This window comes from Pleurodeles waltl, chromosome 3_1 (genome assembly GCF_031143425.1).
Source record: "Pleurodeles waltl isolate 20211129_DDA chromosome 3_1, aPleWal1.hap1.20221129, whole genome shotgun sequence".
Taxonomy (NCBI): domain Eukaryota; kingdom Metazoa; phylum Chordata; class Amphibia; order Caudata; family Salamandridae; genus Pleurodeles; species Pleurodeles waltl.
Genome location: NC_090440.1, coordinates 1351142630 through 1351162610, shown reverse-complemented (window position 1 = coordinate 1351162610; position 19981 = coordinate 1351142630). Strand labels below are relative to the sequence as shown.

Genomic DNA, 19981 nt, shown 5'->3' with positions numbered 1-19981 from the left:
GGGGTTCCAATGTTCCAATGTTCCACGCATGGATTTTGGTGCATTCCCAGATTTACTAAAGCTACTAAACCTGGAGTGCGTCAAAACACTATGGCCCAGATTTAAAAGAAAATCACAGAGCGCAGCTCTGTGCCACATTTGGCACTGCAGCGCTCCGTCATTTTAAAAATGCAGGAATGCAATGTACTTAATAGAATACAGCGCACCCCTGTGTTGCCCCCTGCGCCAGCGCTAAATATGCTGCCGAGCGCCAACGCAGCCACCCATGCGCCATGGTACATGGCTGCACTGCGGGGGAGATTGTTTTTGTGCAGGAAGGACACCTTACAGCACAAAAACAATCTTCTTTGGCGATTTGCTCTTTCTATGTGTGATGTTGAATGAAGCACGCATAGAAAGAGCTAAAACCGAGGAGAAACTAAAGCATTTCTCCTCGTTGTGCCATGCTGACGCCACACAGTAGGGTGGCGTTAGATTTTGGCGCTGCCTCAGGTTTACAAAAACTCCTAAATCTGCGGCGGTATCAAAATGCAGTGGGTGTTGCTGTGGAACAATGGGTGTTGCCCTTCCACACAAAGAGCTGCATATGAAGGGGCATAATTTACAAGATGGCGTTAAGCCACAAAAAGTGGCTTATCGCCACCTTGTACTTATGGTTGTGCATAGCGCCACAGGAGCGTCACTAGATTTAAATGGCGAAAAGGCCATTTAAATCTGGCCCCATGCCTTTTACGATTGTTATTTCCTCTTTCCTCACGTGCTGATTTTGTGCTTTTGCCCTTTCACGCAGCACAGTGCAGCAACTTTGCTTGCCTCCCAGCGTTGTGTTAAATATTAATAAATATGCTCCCAGATATTCTGGTCCAAGCAATATTATGAATAGGGATACAAATACTATGAACAACAGTAACAATGTCAACATTTAGGTTTTACACAAAACTTCATTCTGCATTTTGCAGAACAGCATGCAAATTATTGTATATAATGTGAAGTTTGTTCGGGACATAGACTCCGACACTCTTGTTTTGTGCAAAAAGCCGTTTATTAGGACAGTCTTGCTCAATATGATAGCACATCAATGTAACCAGAACTAAAATAACAACATTTATTTTTTAGCCTTGGAACTCCCCTTTTTCCATTCTCATTTCAATCCACCACTTATCCTTCGCTCACCCAAATTCCACTTCCATTCCCACACATCACCCTTTTTTTTTTTATCCCCTGCCTGACTCGGACCTCCCCCAGTCTGTCATCCTTCACCTACTTCTTTTTCCCCCCCTGGAAGGGTGGACAAGCCCACATCTGACTCTCCATCCTCCCCATCTACTGCCCGCAACAAGCAACCTGCCCTAAAAACTGGCAATGAACCCCCCAACCATCTTTGTCATCCTCTCTTAAAACCAGACCCATCCTTCTCGTCTTCTTACATGTAGGGTGGGAGGGTGGGTGGCCAACCTCTGCTCAGTGTGACTTGCTGGTGCCGAAGAGGCCGATCCTCCCGTCTCCAACCCCCTTTGTACCCTATCAAGCACCCTCCTACACATAACTCCCCAGCCTATCCTTTCCTCGGCAATCTACTTCCGGCCCAAGAGCTCCAGTAAAAAGACTGGAATGCGTCTAGCTCTTCACGGGGCCCTATTGCAGCAGTGTTTGTTCAGTTTAAATATTTTAAAAATACAATTTCAACCGTATTAACACAAAAGCATTGGTTGCACGAGTAAAATATATCACACTTTACCATTAGGGTATTTTAATAGTGAAGGTGGGCACATGCCCAGTTGGTTCAACAAGGCTGACATCGCCTTTGAACTTTGTAAGTTTTATAAGACAAAACGGCTGTAGTTAATGAATATTAAACTCAGAACGTAGAGTGTTTTATTTAAAATGCCATGCAAGAAGCAAGTTATTGTTCTCACTTCTGCAGGTTCAGTTTTGTAATCCTGTCTTCGAACCCGAGAGCGAACCGACGTTAGAGGGTCGCCAGCCCCTGGAGCAAGAAAACACCAATTCAACAGAAAGATGTTGGCAGGAGTCGGGTGAGAATTGCTCAAGTGTCAGTGAGCTTGAGATGCAAAGGACAGATGACTTGAAGCAATACGTCAGAGGGCCTAGAGGCACAGAGCAAAGGACCTCAGTGTCACGGGCTAGAGGGCCTGGGGCGCGGAGGCCACGTGGCATGGGGGCTGGTGCTCAGGCCTGGAGGCACATGGCAGATGAGCTGGGGCAAAAGACAGAGGGCCTACGGGCATAAGATGGAGACCCTGGAGGTTATAGGACAGTGACCATAGGAAGAAGTTGGCAGTGGGCCTGTGAAACAATGGCCATGATGAATGATGAGACAGAGCAGATGTTCTGCGATGCACAGGGCAGTGGGCCTCGGTTACAAAGGCCATTGGCCCTGTTCAGAACGAGGCACAGGTCAAGAGGCCTAGAAGTACAGGGCAGTGGTTATGGAAAGGACCCAAGAGTTCAAGGGCATGGGACCTGGGACATAGGACAGAAGCAGTAGACCAGAGAACAAATGATCTGATGGAACAGGGCAGCAAGCCTGGGTTGCCAGAGTTAGGGTGCCAGAGAGAAGAAAGCCTGAGGACACAGATGTCTCACTTGGTAAGCTCCTCCTGTAATCGAACCGTGGTCAAGTGCTGTGTCTTCTCTCCTGCACACTCTCTTCTAGGGAACGCATCCATCTGGATTCCAGGGCAGATGAAGGGGAGACCCCTGTGGAAGCGCCCGCAGATTCTGCTAGCTGTGACACTGGTCCTGCTGTTGCTGCTGCTGCTTCTTGCACTCACAGTGGGCATCATTCTTTCCAGTGAGTGTCTATTGTGTGTTTGTTAGACGTCAACGGGCTATGCCAGGTGCTAGAGGTCTATGTAAAGCATTCGAGTTTTGCGCAAAAATACTAACACCACGCAATAAGTTAATTTTCGTTCTTCTGCTCTACAGAAAGGAAATCGGTAGATACATCCATCTCAGCTAGTCCCGGCTTTCCCACAGGGACTCTCAGTCAAGATGGTGCAAGTACAACAGTGTCCACCACCAAGGGATCTGAGCGAACAGGCACCACGGCTCCAGTGTACTCTGCATCGGCGCGAGCTCCCAGTAAGTAAAGAAAAAGGCTGAATATCTCTGTCTCGCATAGGTATATCTCTTCCAAATCTTCCACAGCCTCTACCCCAGAAGGCAAACCCATCACAGTGTACTCAAGCTATGATTGTTTTGTTTTGGTCCTATTGTAATTGGTTTTCATGATGCATTTGTTTTGTTGTTGGTCCTCTGGTGTCCTCGCTAGATAAAATTACAAAAATAAAATAACATGACAAAAGCAACAAGTCTTCTCCAGCCCATAAGCTAACCAGACCAATTTACACACTCAGCAGTCATCACAATCTAAAGCACGCTCACAACTCCTATGAGACCCACTCCTCAGCCCGATGGTGCACATCAAACAACTCTTTCCAACTCCTATCTCGGCCGTTGACACAGTTCCACACTGCAGCTCCAACACCCAACAACTCTCTCCAGGTGTTATTGTCTATGGCACTCTGCTGTCTTCTGACTTGGCCTTCAGTTCCAAGCATGGCTACCCAGCTGCCAATGAGTAGAATAATGCCTGGAAACAGGCCTGCGTCCACGGGCTATGAAAAATGTTTTACAGTCCAGATATTCTGTGACTCCCCTTTGCAGTTGTGGTCTCCTTCCTTGACCCCCCCAGATTTTGTTTGCCATTTCCTGCCATTCCTCACACCTTGGTCACAACTATGATTATATTCGCTCCTGTTGACACATTGGTATCAGTACCTCAATCTTTTAGTGAAGTCATCAAATATCTTTCTACCTTGGTCATATGGATCTTTGTTAGTCAGCTTGAAATGCTGTAAGGGAGTAAACATTAGAAATACATTTCCAGTTTCTGAAACCAGTGTGACTCCCAGTAAGGGACCAAGAATAAATAATTTGGATTATATGAGCTTACTTCAGGATATTAATCCATCCAGTATATTTGCAGAGTAAAAGTAAATTCACCAAATACAGCAATATAGTTTGAAGGCTAAAACGTGGCAGTAAGTTAACTCATAATAAAATGAGATACAGCAAAGTAACAGCCACAACGCAAATGAAGCAGATTGTCGCAATAAGAAGTGCCATAAAGAAACTTCAATTTTCTAGTCTAAAAATAGGTTAAAAACAAAATTAACTAATGGGGATTTCTATCTAGGGACCATAGAATATGTCAGCATAGAACTGAACCTCTGTAGAAGTTCATATAAAAAAGAGAAGTGTTCAGGTTGAAGCTTCACACTCAGGAAAAGCCCAACAGAGATATCTGTTCCCTCTCAGAGACAAGGGAAGGTCTGTCTCACTAACTATGGAAACACCAATTAAATATAGCAGTAGCTTCAAAACATCCTTATCTCCTTCTCACCACAAAGAACCAACCAAAAGCTGACTGTGATGGGAGTCAACATACTACCTAAGTTTCCATCTCATCGAAACTGGGACTGCAGCGATCAACCTGGAGCACCTCACCATCCTGGTACACAATAAACAGAAGGCCTCCTTTGACCATGACTTCTCTGAGTTTGTTGCCAACTTCCTCCCTTTGGCCTCAATATCAGTCATCTAGTACAAGCAATAAGTCTTTCTCTAACTAATGAGAAACATGATAATGCACCTGCAATAAGGACAAGTTAACAGCAACAAATTAAAAAATAATTTTCAGTTGAGGCTTTGTCAAGTTAAGCTTTTCAGATGTGAATTACAATATGAAATACACACACAAAGTGAAATCAATGATCAATGTTAAATGTAAATATGCACATCATGGTTTCAGCAATTGATTAATGTGCTCCTGTGTATATCAGTTTAATATTTGAAATGAAGATATACTCTATTGATATGTTTAAATGTAACATACATTTTAATGACGTTGAACCACATTTTGAATATAAATGCTGTATAAGAGTACATAAATGCATATGCATACCATTTAGATGGAGGAGCCTATATTATGCTGCACCACTCCTGACGCTTGATTGTATTACTGATTTTTTTAGTTTGTGGAGGCACATTACGGGGCCCTCAAGGCTCCTTCAGCTCACCAAATTTCCCATTCTCTTACCCACCAAACCTGCATTGTCTTTGGCAAATCGTGGCCGATGAGGGGCAGGTTATACAGCTGAAGATTGAGACGTTGAGCGTGGAAGGGTTTGGAATCTGCCTCCTCGATCGGGTGGAGGTCTCTGAGGAAGTGAAAACAGCCCAGGGAGTCAACTTCTCACAAGAAATCGGCAGGTACAGCAAATATAGTGACTGCTTTATAGAGGAGATCTGTTGTTTTCTACCTATGGTGATCATAAGGTGCTGATATACGTCCTGTTGTATTTAAAATCAGATTGTTGTGATATACTGATAAATCAGCAGGCGGATAGTCATGTTGTGTTATAATGAAGGTCAGCATGCAGTCTTTCATGTCATGACATACTGAAGATCTACCAGTCATTTCAGAGCATGCAGAAGATCAACAGATAGCCTGGTATGTCATGCTATACTAATGATCAGCAAGAAGCCAGTCATATCATAATATATTAATGTTGAACAGGGGGCATTCATGTTATGACATAGTGAAGATCAGTTTGCAGCCAATAATGTCATGATATAATGAAGATCCGAATGTGCCCTGTCTTGTTATGATTATATAATGATGATCAGCATGAGGTTCGTCATGTCTTGGTGTCTTTTTATAAACTACGATCAATAGGAAGAGCTCATCATAACAGTAAGAATTGACACATATATTGAAACCGTAATTTGAAAGAGAGATTAGGTATAATAGATAAGAGAATTAGAATCCATTACATTAATTCACAGTGAATTGTTTTTTAAGTGGTCCCCAAATCATTGAACATTTACAATAGTTCATTATAAAAAGAAACTCCCTTCAAGGTTCATTGTTTTCTTCATGTTTTGTATTTATGCCTCCTGCATAAGTGAATGTTTGGCACTCCAGTGTCGGGAAAATTTTGACCTAGCTATTAATGCACCGACAATCATGAGGTGATCTGCATGAGTAAGTGAAGTTATTTCACAGACCCTCCCAAACAAGGCTGAGCATGGATCGGGGGTAAACTAAATAAAGAGTGCGCTTGTCTATAAATGTTGTTAGATACTAAAATAAGGATTGGGCATATTTAGGAATGTTGTGATTTCTTAAACAAGGGAAGTGTGTCCTGAAGTTTAAATATTGGTTTACAAGAAAAGATGTTACCATTCATATGAAGAGAAATCCCTGCTGTTTCACTAGTCTGACGGCTCTTTGACGTTAGTTGAGATTAACCAGGAGCTGTACATCAATACATTTATCATCACAATTTCAATTATTATTTCAATCAATAAGGAGAGTTGTTATGAGTTTTAAAAGTCTTATTATCAAATCTTTTTAGTATTTCATCTTTATTGAGTCAGCATTTATATCCATCAGTAGCAATGATTAGTTTTGTCAGTGATCAAAATAAGCAATAATTAGTTCATAATGAATGCATAAAGCCTGTTCCATAAAGGAAAGAATCCCTATTCTAAGAGTGAGGAGTTAGAAAAGGTGTCAGTTAGAACCCATAAAGAGTTCCGATTAGAGACAGATCAGTAAGCATAAAGCTTTAGCATCAAATACCATCTCAAATTCAATAAGTAATCAAAGCATAGCTTCCCATTAATAGCGATTTAAGAAACTCAAGAAAGTCTCAACAAGAGTAGCGTACATGCAGGTAAATGACTGTGGGGAAAAGAAAGAGGTAATCTACTCTAGGAACACACATTATTATAGACAGTGCAATCTAGGATTTTGCAAAATGTCGCTTCTTCTTTCTTCAGTCCGCCAATCCACTTTCGATGCCCTCCTGGGTACAGGAACACTCATTCGTCTTCTCAAAAGGAATACAATAGCCCACAGACAGTAATGTCAAATGAAACATTTTTATCAAATATAAAGTTCATGCTTATAAGGTTTCTCACCATTCATTTGCCTTTAGGGAACTGCATCTTAAAGTATAAACTTTTACATTACCTCACTAATAGGCAAGTTGCTTATTCATTATTCTACAGTGTTCTTTGTGTAAGTAGAAATTTTTTCATGTTAAACAAAAATATTTTAAGCAACTATAATGCATTATGCAAAGTATGTGAAGGGAAAATAACATTTCAAATTCTTAAGCCAGGTCAGCTTGTCAGTAAATGCTGCTTCAGATATTCAGGCCTAGTACATGTAAATATGACTGTCTACTACATTTGTTTGCATTTAAAAGCACCTATTTTATTTTAAAGCCTACATGTTGATTCTGCACATTATTGCATTATTTTCTCAATATTTTCAAAACGTGTTTGCATGTGTGCTTAGGAAAGTTGTGATACACTAAGTAGTGCACTTGTTTAGGATTTTTGTAAAACTCTAAATAAGTATTGTGCTTACCTTCAAATGTTCTGCCTTACTAAATCAGGCCTTTGCATGTCTAGAACTATTCTGATATAATATAGAAAATCCCATTTCTCTTTGGCTAGTCTTCCTGGAGAGATTTAATTGCATCTTATTTCCACTCCACAGGTTTTGCGGAAAAGTTCCACCACCCACAATCAACACCAACTACAGCCGCCTCCTTGTGACCTTTATTTCGGACCAAAATACTGGCGCAGCAGGGTTCATGGCCCGGTATCGCATCATTGCACCCCATGAAAGTTGGTTCCTCTTACATACAGAACCCTGTAGTCCCCAGTTAAGCAATAGTTTTGTCTCCTCTTCTTTGGCCTTCAACTTCTCTCTTGAGTTTATTGTGAAAGTCAAAGGCCAGAACTTGAGTTTAATGTGATAGTCACAGGCCAGATTTGAAAGTAATACATCCCTGTATGTTTTCTGCGCTCACTTTATTGCTAGTCCTCATCCTACATCTAATTCTGCTATTTACGTGCTTTCAGATGGTTTAAGTGGGTTGTATGTCATAATATTGGGAACTAAAATACCATAGCTAGACTATCAAATACCAAAATATTGTGAAATCAAGTATATAGCAAATATTTACCATTCTTAACAACTCATCTACATACCTTAAATATATATAGCGGCCAGCAACAAACACCTGGATATTAGAATAGTAAATATAAACTTACCTATACATGCTAGCTATGATATTATTGTACCAGAATATTTTAAACATGATATTCTGTTACTATACCCTTTGGGAGCAAAAATGATCTCATGTTAGGCTCCAGGCTGGCTGTAAGGTATTATCTCCAGAGGTTGTGCACACAGGTCATGATGAAAGAAACAGAGTTTGACCACTTTAGTGAAAATGACAGTAGTGCACCACTTTTCAAATTTCTGAATTCATAAATCTAAGAATGTGGAATTTGAATTTTGGCATTCCCCATTTGGGCTTTTCTTCTATGTTCACTTCTCAAGCTACATATCTGGCCAGACCCTATGTATCTGTGCATCAGACTTGCATATTGCAACCCTATGTGTATAAAGTCACCAAGCAGTGTAGACAATCAAAGGGTAGCAAAGTGATACACTTTGTTGTGCAGGTAAAGAGCGAATAGGAGAAGGAGCCATCAAGGATTGGACTTACCACACTTTTGGTCCTTACAACATTATAAACATCAACAGATTGCTACTTTGGGTTCAAATGGACTTGCCTCTCTAAAAAAAAAAAGGAGGGTTGTGAGTGGAACTCACCGTCTGACATGGGTTTGTTCATTTCAGCTGTTTATGGGTGATCGCAAGTCATTGTCGGTCCATGGAAGTCTGGGAGAGGTTTAGATCACAATATGAATGGCTTTGATTGCAATGTCCAAACATTTATTTTTGATCCGGTGTCTCTTTAGGGAGTTGTTCGTGGGATGAGTTCCTCTGTGACAACCGCCGCTGCTTGCTCCTGGGGGTTATTTGTGATGGCTTCCATGATTGTGAAGATAGGAGTGATGAGGCCAACTGTAGCCTAAAACATAAAGGTAAGACTCTTGCTAGAACCTAAGCACAGCCACACCACTCTACGTTGATCCATCACAACCAAGGCCACCATTACTAGACCCTCAGCAGAGTCACAACCAACCTACATTTATTTTATACAGTAAAATTCATCCTTCTCTTGCCAATACATCTCAGCACAGCTAAGGCCACCTTGACTAGACAGAGACAAGGGCACCCTGACTAGGCCCAAGGAAGAACCATACATAGAACTTGATCAGAACGAGGCCATCCTGTTTTAGAGAGCTAAAGGTACCCTACCTAGACCCTGGCAGGGCCAAGCCATTCCTGCCTTGACCATTAGGCGAGTCAGGCTCACAATGCACAGTGTTTTCCAGGGCCCTAACCCCACCACAACCAACATCACACTGCCCAATCATCAACAAGAGACAACCTTAAAGTGCCCCATAGTAACCAGCCCAACAAAAACACTCAGCCTAGAATGTCCCAGAGCCAAGGCCAGCCTACTTGAACGATCTGCAGTAGAGTCAAATTGACGTGCACAGTCCCTCCCAGAGACCATGGCCCACCACAACTAAGATCTCCGTGCTCAGGTCACCAACCAAGCCAATCCCCACACTCCCCATAAAACACAGCAGAGCCACCCCTCCCAGCCCTGTCGTGTCTCCAACCCTAACTATACCATAATCAGAGCTAAACCCATCCTATTTGTACTATTTCAGAGCCAGGGTTACCCTGTCTGGAACCCCCTCAGTGCTATGGCCTCTTGCCTACATGACTGGAAGAGCTAAATTCATCTGACCAGAACAACAGCCAAGCTTTCTAGGAATTTAGAGAAGCAGAGCCAGAGGATCCTTGCCTAGAGCCTCTGCGGAGCCAGAACCTCTGTGTCTAGACCCCACAAGAGCTAAGGCCACCCTACGTAGATTCTGGGCAGCTCCAATGCCAACCTTTCTAGAACCTTGCAAAGCAAAGGTCACCCACCTAGCCTCACCATAGCTAAAGGTGCTGTGTATAGGCCCTTGATAGAGGCAGGGCCACTCTGCCTAAACCTTCTGAAGAGCCAAAGACATCTGTCTAGACTCTTAGCAGAGTTAAGGGTGAGTCTAGGCCACATAGCCAAGAACCTCAGGTGAAATAAAACCACATTGCCTAGACCTTCATTTGAGGCAAGGTCATCGTGTCTAGCCCCTTAGAAGAGGCAAGGTGGTATTCCTCAGTCCATCGGTGAGCCAAGGCTGCCTTACCTAGAACTTCAGCAGAGCTGAATAGATCATGGATAGACCTTTGCCAGAACCAAGGGCATCTTTATAGACCCTCAGTAGCATTAGGGCCGCACTTCCTGGATCCTTGGCAGAGGCAAGCACATTCTCCCTAGATCCTCGTCTTAGCCTAGGACACTATCTGTACCCTACCAGAGCCAAGCCTACCCTGCTGAGGGCCCCGGCAGAGCTAAAGTCAGTGTGCTTAGACTCTGTGCAGAGCCAATTGTACACTATTTGCTAGCAATAAGCAGCATTGCTATCCTGTGAAGACCAAAAAGAGGCAAGGACTCCCTGCCTAGACCATAATTGGAGCCAAGCAGACACTGTGTAGGCAATTGACAGTCCCTACCAGGGGCATTCCAACCTTGACCAGATCCACTAGAGCAATGGCCAGCATAGCCAAGACCACTTGCCAAGACCCTTGGCAGACCCAAGACACCCTTCTTAGACTTGTTAGACTAACAGCACAGTCAGTCCCTCTGTGTGCAGTCCCCTATATTAAGGTAACCCTAACTAGACCACCAACAGAGCAAAGCTGACCCAGCCCAGATACCCACACGAATTAAGTCCAAGTAACTCAGTAGTAACAGAAAAACTCCACCCTGCTAAGCACAGACTTTTCCACCCAGAGTCAAATCCACACATTGTTTTTCCTGATTCTTTTGTTTAAACCTTCTTTTTCTTTGCGGGAAATCTGTACCACAGAGTGTATCAGTTCTATGTAGAGGATTCTTCTGTGTCTCAGCCCTAACCAAATGTGTTTCTCTCAGCAGAATGTGGGGGATCTCTAACCAGTCTAAATGGGGTATTCTCCACTCCAAACCATCCCAAGCCATACCCCCATCAGCAGGTGAGTTTCTAATTGAGGTGGCAGTGGCTAGCTCTAAGTGTAAGCAGGACAGAAATGCACAGACACCAGGAAAAGTGGTGAGCAATGCAGTATGTGAAGCCAGTGTATGATTCCAGGCTTAATGTGTGATCCATGTTAAAGTCCATAGGTTACCAATGTAGCTGAATACATTTATGTGTGAAAGTGACTTAGTTACTTTGAGGTAATCTCCAATTCTTTTACTCCGTTAGGGGTAAACCATATTACTCTCTCCTTTCCCTGGCTATGAAACCTTCCATTCCTCCTAAGAGCATGTTTCAATATAAGCAGTATTTAAACAATGTGTTTAGCAATATGTAAGCAATATGTTTCAATATAAAAAGTTGTTTGCTGATCCAGTGTTATGGTATGCAACCTGTTATGCAATTGATATTTTGTGCAGTACAACTGTAGGAAAGTGGTTATTTAAATTAGGTTTTTTGTGTGACCTCGCCATGCAATAAAGTCACAATTTTGTATCAGTTCTAATCAGGTTCATTTGTAACACCTCAACACAGTCCTAGGTAGCTGAGGCTTAGAGCAATCAGGATGTATCAAAGAAACAAGTGCAAAGTATGTAGAAGTACAAGAACAGTTGAATAAGAAGAAAATGCTAGAACAAAAAAAAATAGACACCAATTTATAAAAATAGGTTATATATTTAACTTTAAAAAGACACCTCATTGACAAAAATCCACCACAGGGTTAAATAAATCACAGTTTTCAATGATGCCATACATGGACTCACGGTTTAGTGTTAGCAATGACAAGTAACTTGACAATGGTTGCAAAGGCACTTCATAGAGTGACCAACACCAGCAGGAGCCTGTCAGAGGGACCAGTGAGGTCCAGTGAAACAGTTATCTTGCAGCCAAAGCAGTCTCCAGTCCAGTTCCAGGCTCTCTGAGCAAATCTCCATAGACTTCATTCAAGTGGTCCTGATGCAAGGGATGCAGGATGCTGATGATGCTCAAGGAAGCTGAGGATACTGAGCAGATGTTGTGGGCTTTCCTGGGCCCACTCCTCAGTTTGTGAGCACAGTTGGGTGACTTTGGCAATAGGGGTTAAAGTCCGTGAACATGTGGGTGGAGTTGAGCAAAAAAACAGTTACCACTGGTCTACTTGTCTCCAGTTACAGCGAAACCAGTGGTTCCCTTTAAATGGCGGTAATTTCTTTGCTGGGCAACCAAACTGCAGTATGCTGACTCTCCTGGGTTCAGCAGACTTGGGTGCAACTTTTGAGGAATGGGACTTGGACTCCCAGGTGGCACTCCTGTGGTCGGCTGTCATCAGGCGTTCTTCGTTACCAACTTGCCAAGACAGGCTTCTTCAGCTTCTATGGCCCTCTGGCTGGTACAGGGAGGCAACCAACTAACATTTGGAGTCTACTTCTCCTTCTGGGACTCGGTGATGACTTTTCCTCAACGGAAACACCACAGGCACTGTCCTCGGTTTGCTAGCCCAAGGTTCAACAGGTGCAGTCCAGTCTTTGGTGCAGTGTCTCTTTGCTGGGTCGAGAGGGAATAGCATGGCAGTCCTTCAGTTCTCTCTCCAATATGGGCATGAGCTGAGGTCTGGGTGCCAGGGGTGCCTCTTTAATGCCAAGTTCTTGCCTTCAGGATGCTGTGACTACTAGTCAGTGGGCTGCCACATCTCCTCATGTCTAGTAACAACTTCCTGTGTAGTGTGGCATCCCGTTAGCCCAGAATGCAACATAATAGAACCCGTCCCTTGGCATGTGGAGCCCATCCCACAGGTGTGGATACCTGTGGCTACACGCCCATGGAAAAAACAGTATGGCAATGGCTTCCTCTCTCTGTTCACTGTGTCAGCCTGTCTGCTAATATAAAAGAGCAGCCCATCTTGTATGTGACTACCATTTGACATTCAGAGGTGGCTTCCCCTTTAAAACTTGCCTTTTGGAATTGTAGCTAGAGGCGTTCTAGAGGCGGTCCCTTTGTGTTCTTTCTTGAGGGTGCTTTACACTTCTCCTCTGGAGAGCAGAAGGCTGTCTCGAGAACAGCAGAGTGTATGCAACCATAAATAGTCAGTGGAAAGTTTTGTGCAACAAAGTGGCAACTTTCTAAAGTTGCCATTTGTGCAAAAGTTACCTTAAATTCAACTTGAGCTACAATACAGGTTTTGTGCAACAGTTTGTTTGATACCTTGAAGTACCATGTTTAGTAGTCCCATTAAGAAGTTAGCACACCTGAGTTCTCATCATCTAACCTTGTACTTGCCAATGAGGCTACCAGCCTTTCTACAGTGAAAACAACATTGATTTTTTACTGTCAGGACACGTAAAAACGCATGTCCTACTTTTAAATGCACAGAGCACCCTGCATTAGGGCTTGTTAAGCCTGCCTTAGGGTGACATATATATTAAAAAGGAAGGTTTGGGCTTTGCCCCTACTTTAAATGGCAAAATCGAGTTAGCAGTTTAGAAACTACTCTGCCAGCCTGCAATGGCAGTCTGGGAGTCTGGTTTTACCTTGTCACACCGTGATGGCACAGCCAGTGCTGCAGTTCATGAGGGGCACTTAACTTACAGGCCTTAGCTACTCCCTAGTATCAAATAATATTGACTTAAAAGTAATTTAACCTATGCCAATTTTGGGTGAGCCATTTAGACATTTAGCCATTTAAAGGATCAGAGCACTGGCACTGAGGCCTGTTTCGTATGACTCAGTGCTCTTACAGAGTCAAAACAACGGCGGCCTCAATCCAAAGCTACCAAAAAGTGGTGCAGAAAGTGAGGGTAAACCCTGCAAACGCCATATCTTTACAACATTCACCAACAAGGCCTACTGGCAAGCAGAAGGAAGACAGCTATAGCTAAGAGAAGTACTGAAAGAAGATGCAGAGAAAATTAAATTGATTGATCAAAAAGTTGAGTTTTTAATTTTTCATATATGGAAGATTATACTGTGGTTTTCTAAGTCCAAAGAGTTTGTGTCAGAGCTAAGAAAGGTTGGCTACTTATTCCTACATACCTAAAATAAAAAAGACCGGAGAGAGCAAGCTCTAAGCTTGCACAAACGAAACGGTAAACAGGTCAAAAGATTTTAAAATACATCCCTGCAAGCATAGAGAGTCAATGATGGGATCTAAGAATGGATGTTTCATGACTAACTATAGCGATAGTACCACCATTATAACAGCTGTGTTGCAAGAAGTTAATGCATTAAATATTTCTCAATGCCCAAGTCGATGAAATTAGAACACTCAAGCCTTGAAACAATTGAGGCCAACTCTGCAGAGCAACAACTATCCAGTGTTAGAGGAGATCTTCAGTTAGCTTCCTCCAACGAAAAGAGTAAGCGGAAACACCTATAGATATCTGGATGCCCAACTACAGTTTAACATAAATTTTAACTCATAGATTTTTCACAAGCTTGACAGAAAGAGAAGGCAGCCCATTCCTGTGTGCCTGAAGATGGTATTCTAAAGGTATGCACTTCTACCAGCACCCTGTATTTCAATCTTGTTGGTGTTAAGTTTTAGTCACTTTTTAGCCATTGATCTCCAGCAAGCAGGACTGAAACTGAGCACTGTGATAGTTAAAGACACTGAGGAACTAGAGTATCTTACTGTCATTAGAATTCAAGCAGAATGGGAGCAGAGGAGTGCTGCAAGGGGAGCCACATAGATATTAAATTGATATGGTGAAAATGTAGAATTTGTGATGCAAATCCAGAAGTAGCATAGGATTTAGGTGGGAAACTAACCATGACAGTGTTTTGGGACTGATCCCTAAGAAATCAAGACAAACTGTTTTAAAAGTCACTTCCTAGGCCAATTTCCTCAAAATTACACAGTTGAAGGATGTCTTCAACAGTGCTGAAAATAACATTCACTGAGAAGTTCATCACAGTTTCAGTCATTGAATTTCTCTTCAAAGTGTTTAGCAAGCAGAGTTTTCCTGAAACACTGGTAACAGACAACTGGATCCAACTGACTGCCAAGTACATGAGCCACTCTTTATTATTGTCAAGGGTCACATTAAACGTGTCACATAAGCCCTTTACAATCCACCGTTTATTTGTCAAATGCAACATTTCAATTGGACCACAGTGCCTTCAGGAGTGCTTCCTGGCAGGAAAATCTACTGAAGGGCACTCTGTTCTTAAGAGAGTGGTGTGACCATTACTATGACCTGATGGACCTTCGGTTGACAGGTCCTCAGGTCAGAGGTTTCTGACAGTGGAACAAGCTGAGAACCAGCACTTCTCCATTGATTACAAAAAGAGTGGGAGAACCACAAGCTTTGCAGGGCAAGAACATCACTGATTTATTGCGGTGCTCTTTCTTCACCAAACCCTAAATGACCCCGTAGAGTTCTTATAGTACACAAGGAAAGCTAGCGAATGAAAATCATTACATATCTTCCCTATATATAAAACCAAACCACAGAAGGTGTGATGATCATATCATACGAGCTATAACAACAAAATAATTTGAACAACAGAGTGTATATTGGATGAGCATGCTTGATCCCACCCTGATAAGATAGTACTATCACAGTGGACTCAACCTCTAAATGAGGGAGTTCTTAGTAAGACTACCTGGGCAATCCAGAGATCCAGATATTTAATAAAATTACTTTGGGGTAAACCCACAAGTTACTCCTTTATTAGCAGGTACACAAGGTAAGATTTCAAACAGACAAGGTGGATGTGTAACAAGAACTATGACTCACTCATCAGACAAGCTGACAAGAGTACAGCCATTGGTTGTCCAGAAGGGTCAGGGCTTTCATTATGGCATGTGGCATCCCTTAAATTAGAACTAAGTGTGTATTCATACATAGGTAAGAATGTACCAATCTACTAATGGTACCTTACAGTGAGGTGGAAAACAAAGCTTTAAATAGGGGGATATTAAGCAGCTTAGTCCTGACAGAAGAGACACTCTCTGTTGTCAGAGTCTCTGTCTTGTCTGATTACCTACATACCTACCATCAGCCGAACTCAGTTCAAAAGGCATGTAGAGTCAGATTTACAAGGCCCTAGCGCCACTGAAGCGTTACTTTTTGGGACGCTCCAGTGGCGCTAACCACTTCTCCATATTTACAAGGAGGTTTAACACCACGGTTTATGGCTTTACACCTCCTTGTAAATATGGGCCGATCCAATGCAGTTTTCTGCGTCAGAGGGGCGTGAAATGGGTGTTGCAGTGAGTGTTCCACCTCAAAACCCATTGCTTTTGACGTTGCCTCAGATTTACAAGAAAATGTGAATCTTAGGCAGTGCCAAAATCTAAGGCCATCCCAGGGGTGGTGTAAGCATGGCGCAAAAGAAGAGGAATACTCTGCCGCACACATAGAAGAAGCAAAATGCCATGGATGATTGTTTATGTGCAGGAAGGGACACCTTCCTGCACATAAACAATCACACCCCTCAAAGCAGACATCCTTGCACTATGGTGCAAGGCTGCCTGCGTTGGGGCAGGCTGCTTAATTTAACGCCGGCGCAGGGGGGAACGCAGGGGGGTGGCATATTCTTGTAAATACAGCGCATCCCTGCATTCCAAAACTGGTGCAGCGCGGCGTTGCTAATTTTGGCGCAGCACTGCGCTGCACCAGTTTCTTGTAAATGTGGCCCATGGGGACTTCCTTATCCACTTCAAGGTAAGTCCTTCAGAATATTTAAGGTGAACAAATGAAGTGTACTTGATGGAGGCTGTTGGAATTACAGAAGAACAGTGAGATTCCGTAGGCATTCTGCCTGATAGTGAAACACAGGATTTAGGCTTCATAAGTTTCCCACAGACTTTCCTCCTAAGATGGTGGTAGTTTACACATTAATTATGCTCCTTTTGATTATATAACTGGGCATAAACGTGACCAGAGCTTTACTGTGATTCCTGGTTTAACTGCGATTGTCAGCAGTTCTTATATAAGGGGTTCAATGATTCTACTTGGAGAGTAAGCAATGAATTATTTTGTTTTTCCTGACTGTACTCTCGTATTTTCTTGAAGCCCTTGAGCACTTTTGCTCAAGGAACTTGTGATTATTTGTGTTTTTCCTTTTTTGTTGCTTGTTCTTTTTATTCTGTTCTTTCTGTTTTTAGAAGGTGAAGGGTGTGTGGTATTGTCTACCTTTCTCTACCCCACCTGCTTTCCCCTTCCCTTGCTTACATTCTTCCAGGACCTTTTTTCTATGACCTTGGTTTATTGGTTGAGTGTGCCCCTTTCCACAAGCTTATTATGTGTACTACATTGGAGCCTTAGTGTTCTAATGTTAACTTTTCAGTTGGTGATAGGATGTCTGTTCCCTTTCTTGCTTATTCATAGTACTGTTCTCAGCAGTACATTCTACTTCAGTCACCAATCGTGGTCTGTCATTTCGTTATACCATCCCCCAGCCAGAACCTGATGTGATTTTGCTATTGTGAAACCATACAAAACTTGTGTGGTGTAGTTTCTGTCTTTAACCTAGAATTTAAGAAACTGACACAATACAGGGCTAGCAGTTTTGGGAAATGTAGTGTTCGATGGCATGTGTTGCTGTAGACTCACATGCTCTGCATACTCTTGCCATCTAGTGTTCGGTTCGGAGTTGTGCAAGTTGTTTTTCTTCTAACAAGTCTTTTGAGTCATGAGTACAAGTTACTCCTCCTTTCGGTGATATTGCGCATGAGCATTGATTCTTTTATTAGAATGTTTTCTCGCCCCCGTTGGGTTCGGACATGTGTGCCTCTGCTCCGTGTATTAAACTCCGTTCGGTTTCTTTACTGTCCTCAACAGTATTGTTTCAATCAGGCTTTTCTCCTCTTGTGCTACTCATGAGTTTTATTGGCTCAGCGTTTGACCGACCACCCTTTGAGGAGCAGCCTGTCTCGGGCCTACCTTCAGGTGGCCTCCGGCTCTACTGAAGATGCGTTTATGATGGAATGTACACACATCTGATTTTGCCTGTGTTGCCATGCAAAATACCAGCACACCAACCAACACCTCCTGTGCAACCTCTGCCTTTCACCCGACCATAAAGTGACCAACTGCGATGCCTGAAAGTCATCCAGGTCGAAAAAGGCTCTTTGGGACCGGAGAGCTGAACAGCTTGAAATGTCTCACAAGGCATCGGACTACACTCCGGATCTCTTTGGGGAGGAGCAAGACCAAGAGGAGCCGACTGCGGAAGAGGAAGATGCTTTCTCCATCTGAGACGGCTCCGGCTGTGATGTTGTGCTCAGTGTCAAAATGCAGGACTTATCATTCACCCAGTGCGTGAGTACTGTGGCCTCTGCTCCACCACCCAAGCTCTCCAAAAAATCTCTGCTACTGCTTTTAGAGATCGCCGGACCACCACTGCCTTCCGGCCATGCTCGGCTCTTAAAAATTGTCTCACCCACCCTGCCGTTGGGCCCAGCCTCAATGATCACCACAAAGGCTAAACCTTTGGCATCGACCTCAACCTCATCAGACCGAGAGAATGTTTCGGCACAGACCCGACCCTTGGTACCAACTGGCAGCCACCTTCTTGGACCTTGGCCAAGCCCAATCCTTCGATACCGAAAGCTTTGGAGACCAAAGACTCAGACTGCCTTTGGGTTCTACTGCACCTCTTGAGCCGATCATCAAGAAAATAGATGCCAAACAGAGATACTTCGGATTTTAGAGGGTACCAGCCACATCATTTCAATTCCTTCCTCTCCTCCACCTCCAAAGAGGAAGCTGACTTTTGAGGAGGCCTTGGACATGCCCCTTTCTCCCTGGAAGAAGAGTGAGGACAAGGTCACCAGCCCTGCCTATCAACCTTTCCCTCCTCCACCTTCTCCACCACCACCATCACCTCTGCCTTCTTCCACTCCTCACACTCCACCACCATCATCTCCTACACATTGATGCTTCTCCTCAAGGGTCTCCACAATTTGACACTGGGGGCTAAGGGAGCCATTACGTGATCCTGACCATTGGGACACATATGACACCGATCCCACTACCCCTAGTGATCCAGACCTCTATCAAGCTTATCTCTCCTCTCCTGAAGATACCACTTCCTTACCACAAGTTATTTCTAGAGCGGCAATGTTCCATAGTGGTGACCTCCATAATAAAACCTTAAAGCAAGATTTCCTATTTGACACCCTCTCTTCCAGTCACAGGGACAACAAATTTCCCCCCATGCTTCTTGGTGTGATGAGGCATGCCAAGGAGATCTTCAAGGAGCCAGTCTGTGTCAGGGTCATCACCCCTCGGGTGGATAAAATATATAAAGCAGCACATTTGGATCCTTTGTTTATTAGGAGTCAAGTACACCTGACTTCACTGTTGTCACTGCCCGCAAACGGGCAAACAGTCAGGCCACTGGGGAAACTCCTCTTGAAAAGGAGACTAAGGCCCATATTTATACTCAAATTAGCATCTTTTTTTTTACGCTAATTCAGCACAAACCTAACTCCATATTTATACTTTTCCGCTACACACATCTAGCGCTAAAGTTATGGAGTTTGTGTCGTTTTTTGCTTGCAGAAAACTACTTTGCGTCAATGAGATGCAAGGTAGGCGTTCCCGGGCAAAAACCCACGCTATGGCCCTAGCGCCATATGTATCCTCCCATGCTGAATTCACGCACGGGAGGATGAGGAGGGCCTTAAATAATTGCACTCACCCTGCTTAGTGCCATTATTTAACGCATGGTTATGGGCAGGCGTGAGGGGACCTGTGGGCCTTTTTCCATCGTCAGAGACCATGGAAACAGCCCACAGGTGCCCTTCCCTGCCCACAGGGACAGCCCCACCCACCCACACCTGGAGGACACCTTAGGATGGAGGGACCCATACCAGGTAAGTCCAGGTAACTATTTTTTATTTTTTTTCAAAGTGCCATGGGGGCCTAACTTGGCGCCCCCCCCCCACATGCCACTG

The 19981-nt window shown here is 43.5% G+C and overlaps 1 protein-coding gene across 2 annotated transcripts in view; it reads left to right on the top strand.

Annotated features, from left to right (window-relative positions):
- Positions 1–19981, top strand: part of MFRP (membrane frizzled-related protein) — a 135455-nt gene that overhangs the window by 60573 nt on the left and 54901 nt on the right. The window contains exons 2-8 of one of the 2 annotated variants that reach the window (XM_069224848.1): positions 1925–2036; positions 2678–2815; positions 2950–3105; positions 5061–5298; positions 7601–7731; positions 8878–9003; positions 11019–11095. In XM_069224848.1, coding sequence (XP_069080949.1) covers positions 1925–2036; positions 2678–2815; positions 2950–3105; positions 5061–5298; positions 7601–7731; positions 8878–9003; positions 11019–11095 — 978 coding nt within the window. Of the gene's footprint in view, positions 1–1924; positions 2037–2677; positions 2816–2949; positions 3106–5060; positions 5299–7600; positions 7732–8877; positions 9004–11015; positions 11096–19981 lie in introns of both variants that reach the window. The other variant, XM_069224847.1, reaches the window with a different exon arrangement.